Source organism: Tenrec ecaudatus, chromosome X, assembly GCF_050624435.1.
Source record: "Tenrec ecaudatus isolate mTenEca1 chromosome X, mTenEca1.hap1, whole genome shotgun sequence".
NCBI classification, from domain to species: domain Eukaryota; kingdom Metazoa; phylum Chordata; class Mammalia; order Afrosoricida; family Tenrecidae; genus Tenrec; species Tenrec ecaudatus.
In genome coordinates this window covers 49,706,963-49,718,973 of record NC_134548.1, presented here as the reverse complement: position 1 = coordinate 49,718,973, position 12,011 = coordinate 49,706,963, and the positions used below count along the sequence as shown (strand labels likewise).

Genomic DNA, 12,011 nt, shown 5'->3' with positions numbered 1-12,011 from the left:
ATAACAATAACACAAAGATAAAAATGAAGAGTAAGAAAGAAATGATTGACAACAAGATTTTAAAAGCCTGAGAGGAAGTTTCTGTCGCGAGTCACCTTTCTTTGGAATGGGCACACATTTGAATTTCTTCCACAGGATTGGCCAGCTAGCAGTCTTCAATATTTCATGGTTTAGGTGAGTGAGTGGTTCTAATGCTTCATTCACTTGTTAAAAGATTTTTATTGGTATTCTGCCAATTTCTGGAACCTTATTTTTGGCTAATACCTTCAGTGCAGCTTGGATTTCTTCCTTCACTAGCTTTGGCTAAAATGGTATCATGTTGACCAATTATTTTTGAGACACTGACTACATTTCTTCCATCTTCTTTTGGTGCCTTCTGCATCATTCTGTAGTTCTCCCATGCAGCCTTCCCATATTGCATCGAGAGGCTTGAAGTTTATTGTGACTTCATTCAGCTGAGTATGTTTTGTTTTTGCTTTCGAACAGCAGATCTTTACACATTTTACTGTAACACTCTACTTTGTGCAAGGAGCCCATTGAAAGTTTGAGTACTGCTCTTTTGTTTAATCATTTCTTCCATTTCTTTGGTTTAGTTACTCTACATTCAAGAGTAATTTTCAAAATCTGTTTTGACAGTCACTTTAGCCTTTTCCTCTTTCATGTTTTAAATAACATTTCTTCATGTATGATGTTGATATCATCCCTTGAGTTATCAGGTCTACTCTCATAGTGTTCAATGTGTCTCCATACTCATAGAATCCTATTTATACCTGTGTACTGGAGGCTCCAGATTTATGGTATAGATTTCTAATCATACTAATGCATTTGTCTTAATAGTGCACCATGGAAAATTCCTCCTAAGAATTTATAGACCTAAGCTATTCTTTCTTTATTGTCTGTTCTTAGTCTGAAAGGTCCCCTGAAACCTGTTCACTTTGGGTGACCCTGCTGGCATTTGAAATGCCAGAGACATAGCTTCCAGCCTCACAGCAACCTACAAGCCTCACAAGCAACCTTCCAGCCTCACAAGCAACCCACAAACTGATAGACAAGTAGTGGTGACAGACAAGTGGTGGTAATTGTCATTGAAAACCTTATATGTAGCTCCATAACATTGTCATATACAGAAAGCCTAATGAATAGAAGCAGAACATTGTCAGAGGTAGTGCTGTAACTTGAGTCCCTTTGGTCAGAATGCACTCAAAATATGACTGAGGAGGAGCTGATTTCTCAGTTAAGTCAACCATGGCGGCGTTCGTTGGATAAAGCCTGTGGGAGTGTAGCCTTCAGGATTTTCATTGACTTACAGGCTAAGAAGAAACAGCTGGGAAAATCTGCTAATGATTGGAACTTAGAATGTGCAAAGTGTAGGTCTAGGAAAATTGGAAGTCATCAAAAAATGAAGTGGATCAATATAGATCAATAGCCTAGCCTTTAGTGAGCTGAAATGAACTGATATTGACCATTTTCAATGAGAAAATCATATGATTTACAATGCTGTAAATAATACTATCAAGAGGAATGGCATGACATTCATTGTCAAAAAGAACATTGCAAGATCAATCCTGAAGTACAATACGGTTTGTGATAGGATAATATCCATTCACATTCAAGAAAATCCAATCACTACAACTATTATTAGAATGTATGCACCAACCAAAAGAAATGGCGGTAAAGAAATTGAAGGATTCTACCAATGACTTTTAATCAAGCACGCTATCAAGATGCACTGATACTTACTGATCATTGGAATACAAACGTTGGAAGCAGAGGAAGGAACAGTATTTGGAAAATATGGACTTAGTGATAGCAATGAAGTAGAAGAACTCATGATAGAACTTTGCAAGGCTAATGACTTCTTCCTAGCAAATACCGTTTTCAACAACACAAAAGGCAACTATATACATGGAGTATTCCAGAGAGAATACACGCAAATCAAATTGACGACATCTGTGGGAAGAGATGATGGAGAAACACACTATCAGCAGCTGAAACCAGGCCCAGAGCTGGCTGTGGAGCAGACCATCAATTGCTCATATGTAAGTTCAGGCTAAAGCTGAAGAAAATGAAAACAAGTCCATGAGAGCAAAAATAAGACCTTGAATCTATACCACCTTAATTTTGAGAACATCTAAAGATTTGGTGCACTGAACACTAATAACATCTAAAGATTTGGTGTACTGAACACTAATAACATCTAAATACTTGGTGCACTGAACACTAATAACAGAAGCCCTGATAAGCTGTGGGAGGACATCAGGAACATCATTTCATGACAATAGCTAAAGGGCACTTCATGAAACAGGCAATAAAGAAAATATCAACATAGATGTCAGAAGAGACTCTGCAACTTGTTCTTTTTAAAAATTTTTATAAGCACTGTTTTAAAATATATTTTAAAAATTATAAAGAGATCCATTTGTGTGTAACCAATTGAATATGTACCATATGAATATGTATGTTTTGATTGTGATGAGAATTGTACGGGACCCAATAAAAGGATTAAAAAATAACTATAATGTAGACAAACAAACAAAAAAGAAACTCACTACCATTGAGTCAATGCTGACTCATAGGGACTCTGTAGGACAGGGTAGAACAGCTCCTGTAGGTTTCTGAGACTGTGACTCTTTTAGTCACCCCTTTTAAAATCTCTATATATTTCTATATTTTTGTCTGTGAAATGATATTGCAGTAAACAATTTTATAATTTAGTCTTTCTGTGCCTTTTCCATATACAGGATGCTCCACAGTAAAATTTCTTAGTCAAATGGTATATACCTATTCCACACTTAGTAGCTATCTAACATTTTGCATTTTTGATAATAGTAAAAAGTCAACTAGCCAACAATATTGCTCGTTAATATTGCATATATGGCAGTAAAAAACACCAAGATGCAAGGGGAGATTAACATTGGTAGTTATGTGTCAATTTTGCTGAGCCATGATTCTCAGAGAGGAGAGTCATTATTGCCAAAAGTGGCCATGGAGAGCTCAGACCAGATGTGTAAATCACTATACCCTAGTTAGACAGAGAAAACATATCACCTAGACCTTTGGGGATCACCACTTTGAGGGAGTCTGCTACATCCAAAGGTCAGGTGGTGATTTTTAAAATTTGTTTAAATCATTATATTTGGAGCTTGTACAATTCGTATCACAAACCATACATCCATCCATTGTGTCAAGCACATTTGTACATTTGTTGCTGTCATCATTCTCAAAACATTTGCTTCTACTTGAGCCTTTAATGTTGGCTGCTTATTTTCCCCTTCCCTCCCCACTCCCCCTACCTCATAAACCCTTCATCATTCATAAATTATTATTATTTTGTCATATGTTACATGTCTGACATCTCCCCCCACCCTCTTCTCTGCTGTCCATCCCCCAGGGAGGAGGCTATACGTAGATTCTTGTAATCAGTTCCCCTTTTCTACCCCACATTCCCTCCACCCTCCAGGCATCGCCACTCTCACCACTGGTCCTAAAGGGATCATCTGTCCTGGAATCCCTGTGTTTCCAGTTGCTATCTGTACCAATGTACACCCTCTGGTCTAGCCAGATTTGTAAGGTAGAATTGGGATCATGAGAGTGGGGGGTGAGCATTTAAGAACTAGAAGAAAGTTATATGTTTCATCATTGCTACCCTGCACCCTGACTGGCTCATTTCCTCCCCACAACCCTTCAGATGGTGAAATCTATACTCCTACTACACCACTCTTCAATTGTGAAGAATGAGATTAACATGTTACTAAGAACCAGGAGGGAAAGGCTGAGCTCATGACCCAAGTCATGAGTTAGGTAGAGTTTTGGTAGCTTGCTTCCTCCAGCATATTACGTATAGAATCTTACTCTGGCTAAATTTCCAAATATGACTTGGACAACTCTCCAGAAGTTGCCACCTCCAGTTATCACTTAGAACTTGGGTGTTTTTAACCCTAGATGGAATTTTTTCCTTCAGTAGAATCTCTTCCCTAACTGGGGTCTTAGTAAAAAATGAACAAGGACTTCTAAGTAGGTCACAGTACCAGTTTCAACACAAGTTATGTGTGCATCAGTGTTAATGGATAGGGTGACTGTCATTGATGGGGATAAGGGACACATTCTTGGCCTTAGCCCTATTAACTACAGTGCTTGGAGAGCAGAGGGAAGAGCCACACTTTTGAAGCTGGGCCACTGACTTCAGCCTAGCAGAGGCTGAGTGAAGGGATGCTCTGAGATATAAGATATGGGATGGAAAGCCTAGAGGAGTTTCATAAGGGAGTTCCATCAGGAAGTCCCTCCATGATAGGGAGCAGAAGAGGGATCCAGAAGTTGGCAAGGAGCAGATTAGCCGTCTTAAACCAAGTCTTCAGTCTCAGCAAGAGAATAGAGCAGGATAAATCTCTAGAATAGTGAAGTTTCAGCAGAGAAAGCCATTCAGGGTCATGTACATGGATTTTATGAAGGGACCATTGACAGAGGAGTGGGTAGCATTAAGGGACCAATCATGAGGTGGAGCACTCACTGAGGCCAGCAGGAGTGGGAAGTCTTTACTACACTGAACCTGGAGGGCCAGGTGTTACTGAAGCCCTGGCAGCTGGAACTAGGGCAGCAGGTAGAAGACTACCTCCCTAACACCACTGCCACACCTTCATCCAGCAGGGAGAACACACAAAGGGAGAGTGGAAAAAATATCTGGACTTCTCACTTCCTCGTGTTTTCCCAACTCCTGCTGCTGCCTCCCACTGGCTGAAGTCACCTAGAAGCCTAAAAGCAAAGCTCTTTATGGAATGATGCAAACCTGAGGCAGTGTCCTCGGGGCTGAAGCCTGGGAGAAAGGGATAGAGAAGGGATATTAAGGGGTAAGTGGAGAATAGTTCATCAGAGTCTGTTACTAGAAGGGATTTGGGCTTAAGGGAACAAACCCCCAAACCAGGATATAAGGCCAGATCCACATTAGCAGCTCTTGGTTTGCAAAATTATGTCTGCATCAATATAAAAGGCAAGGATGACAAGACTTCATCTTACATCTTACTTTGGACATATTGTCAAGAGAGATCAATTTCTGGAGAAGGACATCATGGTTGGTAAAGTGAAGGAGCAGCAAAAAAGAGTAAGACCCTCCCAAGCTAGATTGATACCTTGCCTATAACCAGGGGCTCAGGCATAGGAGCAATTATAGGGATGTCACAGGACCATGCAGTGTTTCGTTCTGTTGTGCATAGGGTCCCTATGTGTTACGACTGACTCAATAGCACCTAACAACAACAACAGCTGTGACTAGTTTAGCTTTTATTCATTCTGCTGCCTGATGTTAAGAGAGAGTTTTCCTAAGTGGATGGAGAAAGGCCGACTGTCACCCATCATGACTATTGGCTGTGACCTGTAGCCAGGATTCCCTAGGGGCTCCCTTGGCTGCTTCTGTCTTGGCCCGACTACAGCCTGGGGGAACCATCTGGATTGTAATTTCACTCTCACTCCATTATGTGACCATCTATGGTCTCAGCATGTCGTCCTGGCACTGTCACATCCTTGAGACCCCATTTTCATTCTATTGTGTTTGTTCACAGATGGTAGCCGGAAAACTGGCTAAAATAGGGCTCCTGGTTTAGAGCCTGCCTAGATAACCTCAGAAGCCATGTTTTAGAAAATTACATGAAATCAGTTCATATGTAAACCTTTTAACGTATACTGTGTGTGACTAATGTCTTCTCTTTTGACACTTTTCAGAAATTGTAGCTTCCTTTTATGAGTACTGTATCTGCAGAAGCATTAGCCATTGGCTCAGAAAGCTCTCTCTAGTCACAGTGGAATTATATATAGCCTTGACAGTGGGAAGTAGCAACACTTGAGTATACCTTAGGATGAACATATTTGGGGACCCTACTTGTTGAGGCTCTCTTTTTAATATTTAGATAATAGAATACCCGGTGATATATTATTGTCCTGGTAACATTGTGTATCATCCTCAGTTTTTGGAAAGGACACTAAGATCAGCTTAATCTTGAAAGTTAAATAAGGATTATATAATCAGGGCTGTTGCCAACACTTTAAATAAGCCAAGTAATTATTAATATTTGTGGTTGAAGTCAACATTTGACAAAAGGTTGCTAATCATTTTCATGAACTTTAACAGATAGCTGGTAAATACATAGCAATGTTGTTAGTTGCCATCGAATTGGTTCCACCTCATCTCAGTCTTCTGCGTAATAGAACGAAATGTTTCTGAGTATTGCTCTAGCTTTATTGTCACTCAGATATTTGAGTTCATTGTCACTGAACGACTCTGTTTCATGGAGGGTTTCCTTTGTTTTGGTTCTCCCTCGACGTTACCAAACACGATGTTCTTTTTTCAAGTGATTGCTCTTTAATGATATGTCCAAAGTGAGTTGCAGCCTTGTCGCCCTTTCCTCTCAGGAACACTCTTACTGTATTTCTTTTAAGACTGAGTTGTTTGTTCTTCTGCCAGGCCACAGTAATTTCAATATTCTTTGCCAACCCATTTCAAATGCATCAGTTCTTCTCCCTAACTTTTTCAGTGTCCAACTTTCACGTGCATATAAGGTGATGGAGACGATCAAGAAAGCACGAAACTTGTCCTAGTAGGACAAGATGCTGTTGGAATCCGTTTTGATTTCAAATGACAAAAGGTGACATATAATTGAATCGTACACATATAAAATCACTAAAGCACACGAACTCTATGTCTCCTTGAAAACTTTCCTTATCCATAGTACAGTTTTGAGAAAAGGGAACTTGCTAGAATCTGTGTGTGTGCTTTCAGCTATAATCACACACACAGGACAGCACCATTGATGATGGCTTTGCCTAGTACAAAGGGAAATAAATGATTGTGAAATATTGGCTTTACTATAGAGACAGAAATGGGTAGAAATATAATGAGCTGTATCTTATGTTCTAAAAATGCCTTTGATTATCTCAAGAAACATTGACAGAGTTCACTTCCTAAAATTAATTTCAATTAGCCAAATTCAAAGAGGTTTTTTAAATTTTCATACTACTTAAGACTGTCTTGACAGCCTAATTTGATGATTGCTAAGGTCACATTAGCCTGATTCAAAGGCAAACAGTCTTACTAAAAGGAAGAAACCCACAATTTTCATTTTATAGCCCACCACTGGATTTTTCTACAAATTCATAGAAATTTCCCACGGAAACGTTTATTTCAACTCCAAGCAAGTATGGAGAATAATGTGGTAAAATCACAAATGTTACTCCGTGAGTCTTACATTTGGGAGAAATAAAAATAACCTTGTTTCAGTGAAGCATGGAATTTAATTGGCACCCAATCTTTCCCCCTCATGAATCTGGAGACAGTAGAAAATTTTAAAGTAAGAGACAATCCAATTAAATTTTCTTTTAAAAATGTCAAAAGTCCGTAAATCCAGGCCCCATTATCTCACACAGTTGTTTTGGGTTTTTTTTTTCCTTCCTAGGCCGCTGCTATTTATTGGTTTTTTTAATCCAATGCCATCTTCACTTCCCATTTCAAAAGGGTGTAATTTCACAAACCCACAGCTATGTTTTTCACCATTGTGGAACAAGTAATTTATGACTAACTTGTGACCACTTAAGTGGCTCTAGTGCCGCCTGCTTGAAAGGTATCTTCAGCCCTCTTGTTGAGTCAGGCTCCTAGCCACTTTGGAATCATGATTGTGTATCATTGTGGATTTTTACTGTGCCGTTCCTAGTTCTTTATCCTTCTAGAGAATGGTAAGTGGCACACATAATTAATTCCAAATTAAGATGAGTTTCAATTTGAAATTTTGATACTGCCTCTTGAGTCCATGGTTTGGCAAGAAAGTGCTTTTTCAGCAAGCTGCTTGCCCTATGGTCTCCATAGACATTTTATGAATGATTTTAAAAAGTGTGAAAATGTAAAATTGCATTGTCTTAACTTGCCTTCCGGAGAAGTCAGCATCAACTCCATGGCAATGAGTTTGAGTTTTAAAAAACAGATTAGCATGTCAATAGTGTTCTAGAAGAAAGTAAAGGGAACGGCCTGACAGGGAGTGAGGAGTGAAAAGCAGAAAAGAGCAGGAAGCGATTAAAACCAGTTGCCTTGGAATCGTGTCAGACTCACGGAGCACAACATGGAATTGTGCTCCCGTGTTCAGTTGCTGCTTTCTCAGAAGTTGATCTCTAGGCCTTGGTGCCTCTAGAATAGTCTCTTAACTACCGACCTTTCAGTTCACAGCTGAGCACCTTAACCATTTCTGGTATCCAGGAACTCCTAGAAAGCTAGGAATGATGTCTTGTCTACCCAGTTACAGCTGCGGGTGACTGGTGAAACACTGGGATCAAGTGGCCGACACATACCCACAGTACAGGGGAGCTGCGGGATTCATTCACCAACTCCCTTTTGTTCATCGGGTCATGGCTGCACTTGAATCTGGGGAAAGAAATGAATTCCCAGGCACTTGTGGCTTGTCACAGGGAAAGTCACAGCTGGCCAACGAAAAGACTGCAGGTGAAAGAAGGCAAGGTCTCGTGGTTGGAAAGTAGGCTGGGGTGCCCTAAAGCAGAATGGGTGAGAGGACAGAGAAGGATGCAGACAGTACCTGCTATACATTCATAGTTCAAATTTGAATGTGCACTGTCATTGGGGCTTTCTTTAACAGATACACAGCAGGTACATCCTCTTCTGAAATGAGAATGTAACTGATGAACACTGTGGATGAACACCCCACTTGTAAAATTATGGTGCTATCATTTCCACTTAGGACTTATATGCCCTACTAGGAAACCAATAGGATCCTGGGGTTTGTTTGCATTTTAGAGTGTAGGATGACTAAAACATCAGTAGAGACAAAGAATATTTTAACTGTATAGATTTTCATATTTCTTAGAAATATTAGACAAAGATACCACCAGTTGTCGTTGAGTAAAGTCTCTCACGGTAACCTTGTGTGTCTCAAAGTAACACTGTGCTCTATCAGGTTCTGAGTGGCTAATTTTTGGGAAGTAGATGTCCAGAACTTCCTTCCAAGATGCCTTCAAGTTGGTTCCAACTAATCGTGACCCCATGCGTGTCTGAGTGGAGCTATATGTGTGTGTAACCTATTCCCCAAAGCTGAATGTAAGGGATCCAGTGCTCTTACACTGTCAGGTTGATGGAGGTTGAATTTTTAAAATTGAGTTTTTATTTAATCAAGTATAGACCAGCTAGTGTTGTAGTACGCTGCCCAACAAATAACCCCTCTGATTGCCGAGGGTCACAACAACAGTTGCTTTTCTTGTTCATGGGCTCATAGGTTAGCAAGAGTCCAGCTGGACTCTCCTGTGTCATCTGGAACAAGCAGCAACCTGGGACATGTTCTTCTCATGGTGATTTCAGAGGTCGAGCCAAGGCATGCCTGCATGTTAGCGCTTCTGTTTATACTTTACCTTCTAACATGACATTGGCCAGAACCGGTCACATGGCTAAGCCCATGTCAAAAGGGGAAAGAAGATTCACTCTTTTTTTTTTTTGACTAATTAATTATTTCATTGGGAGCTATTATAGATATCATAGCATCCCATAGTTCCATCACATCAAGTAGCAATGTACAATAGCTACCACAATCAGTTTCTAACCATTTCTAGAAGATTCCTCTTAGTCCTCCAGTGGAAGGTACTGTCAAGCCCTGTGGTGATGGGTGCTGATGTGTAGCTGCAGCCGAGGGAAAGAACTATCAAGAACAAGGATATCTGCGCTAAGGTCTTATGATCCTGTGAAGTGGACCGTGCAAAAGTCAGCTTTGAAGCTAAGCACTTTACCTACAATAAGAACAACTTGATGTTGCATTTACAAAACTGTACTTTGGAATGAGCTCTAATGAGAACCATCCTTGTTTTATCCCATAGAAAACGGAAGATGTTTGGATGGGGTCACCGTCACCAGTTCCTGTGAGATACATTAGCTACATACCCCTTTTAAAGGATGTGTTTGGCTTGGAGGACGATTAACCATGGAACTTTGGGGCAACTTTCTTTGATTTACTACTCTAATTTTGCCAAGTTTATTTTAGTAGATACATTTTCATTAAATGCCAAAAGGAAACAAGATTCATACTGAATTGAAATCCATAAGCCACAATTAATCTTCTTTTTGTCACTTTAGATTTTTAAAACATCATTTTATATTGCTGATGTACTGGCACTATTAAAAATGCCATTTGAAGAAATGTCTTGCATTTTTATTAGATGTCTGATTTATTAATACCAAATAATCTTATGATAATTTTCCATTTATAAAATTTGATTCATTCCAACATCAAAAGTAAATGAATTCTGGTAGCTGTGTGTGACAATAGAAAATAAAATTATATCAGAGTGAGATCTTGTGGTTCTATTCAGCATTTTTTAAATCCTCTTGACAAATGGTTATTACTTATATAATTAAGTTTTGTAGCAACCTACCTCATCAAAGTATTTTTTAAACTTCTTTCAAGAGTAAAGATATTTATTTCCAGAAGCTAGTTAAGGAATAGGACAAAAAGGTAACCCGCAAACACACAAACATGAAAATTTAGGAGAGAAATGGAAACATTTATAGTGTTTATACCTTTGAAGGCCCTTTTTATATCAGAAACCAGCTTGTTAGCTTAGGAATATATGTTTGTGTTTGCAATTATAGTATAACCAAAAATGTATTATGACTAAAATATTGAGGGATGTGAATGTTGAAGATTTGAGAGATTATTTTTTAATTAATTTCTCACACATGTAACACCCTTCCCAGAATTTTTTAAAATCTGAAACTGCAAGATACCTCCACCCCCAGCCGAGCACAGATTTCTTTAGTTCTACTTTTAAACTTTTTTCTTATAAGCCTAAAACATCACAAATCTCACCAGAATTTTTCCATATAGTGTCAATTGGAAGTCATAACCCTGGACCTCGGGGAAGTCATTGAAAGACATCTATCCCAGTCTACCCCATTCTTCTGGTGGTTCCGATATATCATAAACCCAGTTGTTTGGTGCTCTTGGGGACACTGGCATCCCATATCGAAGGGGCTGCCTTCCCATTTGCCTTTCAGGGAAAGCTCTGGAAAGAGGAGGAGTAGCTGATGACATCTCAAGAGCCCTTCCAGGCTCATTGTTCTTTCATTCCACATTTGCAGCAGCATCTTGCCTAAAAATGAGCTAGCTTCTTGGCACTCAGATGTACCGATTTGCTTGATAACAATGGCTCTTACATTTTTGAAGTTAATCAATAAACTATTGGTATCATTAAACCTCGGAGAACTCTGACTGGTTACCATCTGCCTTTTCAATAAACAAATGCACTCAATTTACACACTAAAACCAGCTTGTCATAAAATTTCCTTTTGATGACTTGATTTTTGTCCCAGGTTGGGTTTTTTTTTTTTTTTGCGTGTGGATTTTTTTTAAGACAATTGACAGTGCCAAGGCATTTTGTCACTTTAAAGATTTTTCTTTCCTGGGAGAAAGCTTTTAGATGGATGACACTTTCCTATGACTTTTCAAGCTGACAGATTTGTCACTTACCTATTCAACTCTTCAGTCAGTTGTCTTTGCTCAAGATCTTAAATCTGTAGATAATTTGGCCCTTTTACAGAGTTGTACAGTTCATCTGAGGAGTGGGAGCACGAAAGAAAGGAAGGGAAGCAAAGTAATGCTCTGCTCCTGGGTTCATGGGGTGACAACTGCTCATTCTATTCCATAGCCCTGTCTCCCTGCCCTGGTGGTTCCCCGTCCAAGCCCACAATTAGCAATTAAATGACCATTATAAGAACCATGCCGATAAACATGAAACATTGCCGCCATACAGGCACTTTAAATAATTATTCTTTTTATAACTAAGCTATATACTGAAGGAGATTTATAATTTTGAGATAATATCCCCATTAGTAAAGTTTATGACCCAATAAACAGCTCCCACTAGTTAATAAATGCCAAAGCCGTAAAAACAAAGACTATTAATGTAATAGAATTTCTGTATCTCCCACTTTAGCTGGTGGTCTTGAGTCACTGAAGGGAAATGCTATCTTAGGAAAAACA

At 39.2% G+C, this 12,011-nt stretch overlaps 1 protein-coding gene across 1 annotated transcript in view; it reads left to right on the top strand.

The window, feature by feature from the left end:
- Positions 1 to 9,849, top strand: part of EFHC2 (EF-hand domain containing 2) — a 168,573-nt gene extending 158,724 nt beyond the window's left edge. Inside the window, exon 15 of the mRNA XM_075539326.1 lies at positions 9,826 to 9,849. Coding sequence (XP_075395441.1) covers positions 9,826 to 9,849 — 24 coding nt within the window. The remainder of the gene's footprint in view (positions 1 to 9,825) is intronic.
- The last annotated feature ends 2,162 nt before the right edge of the window (positions 9,850 to 12,011 follow it).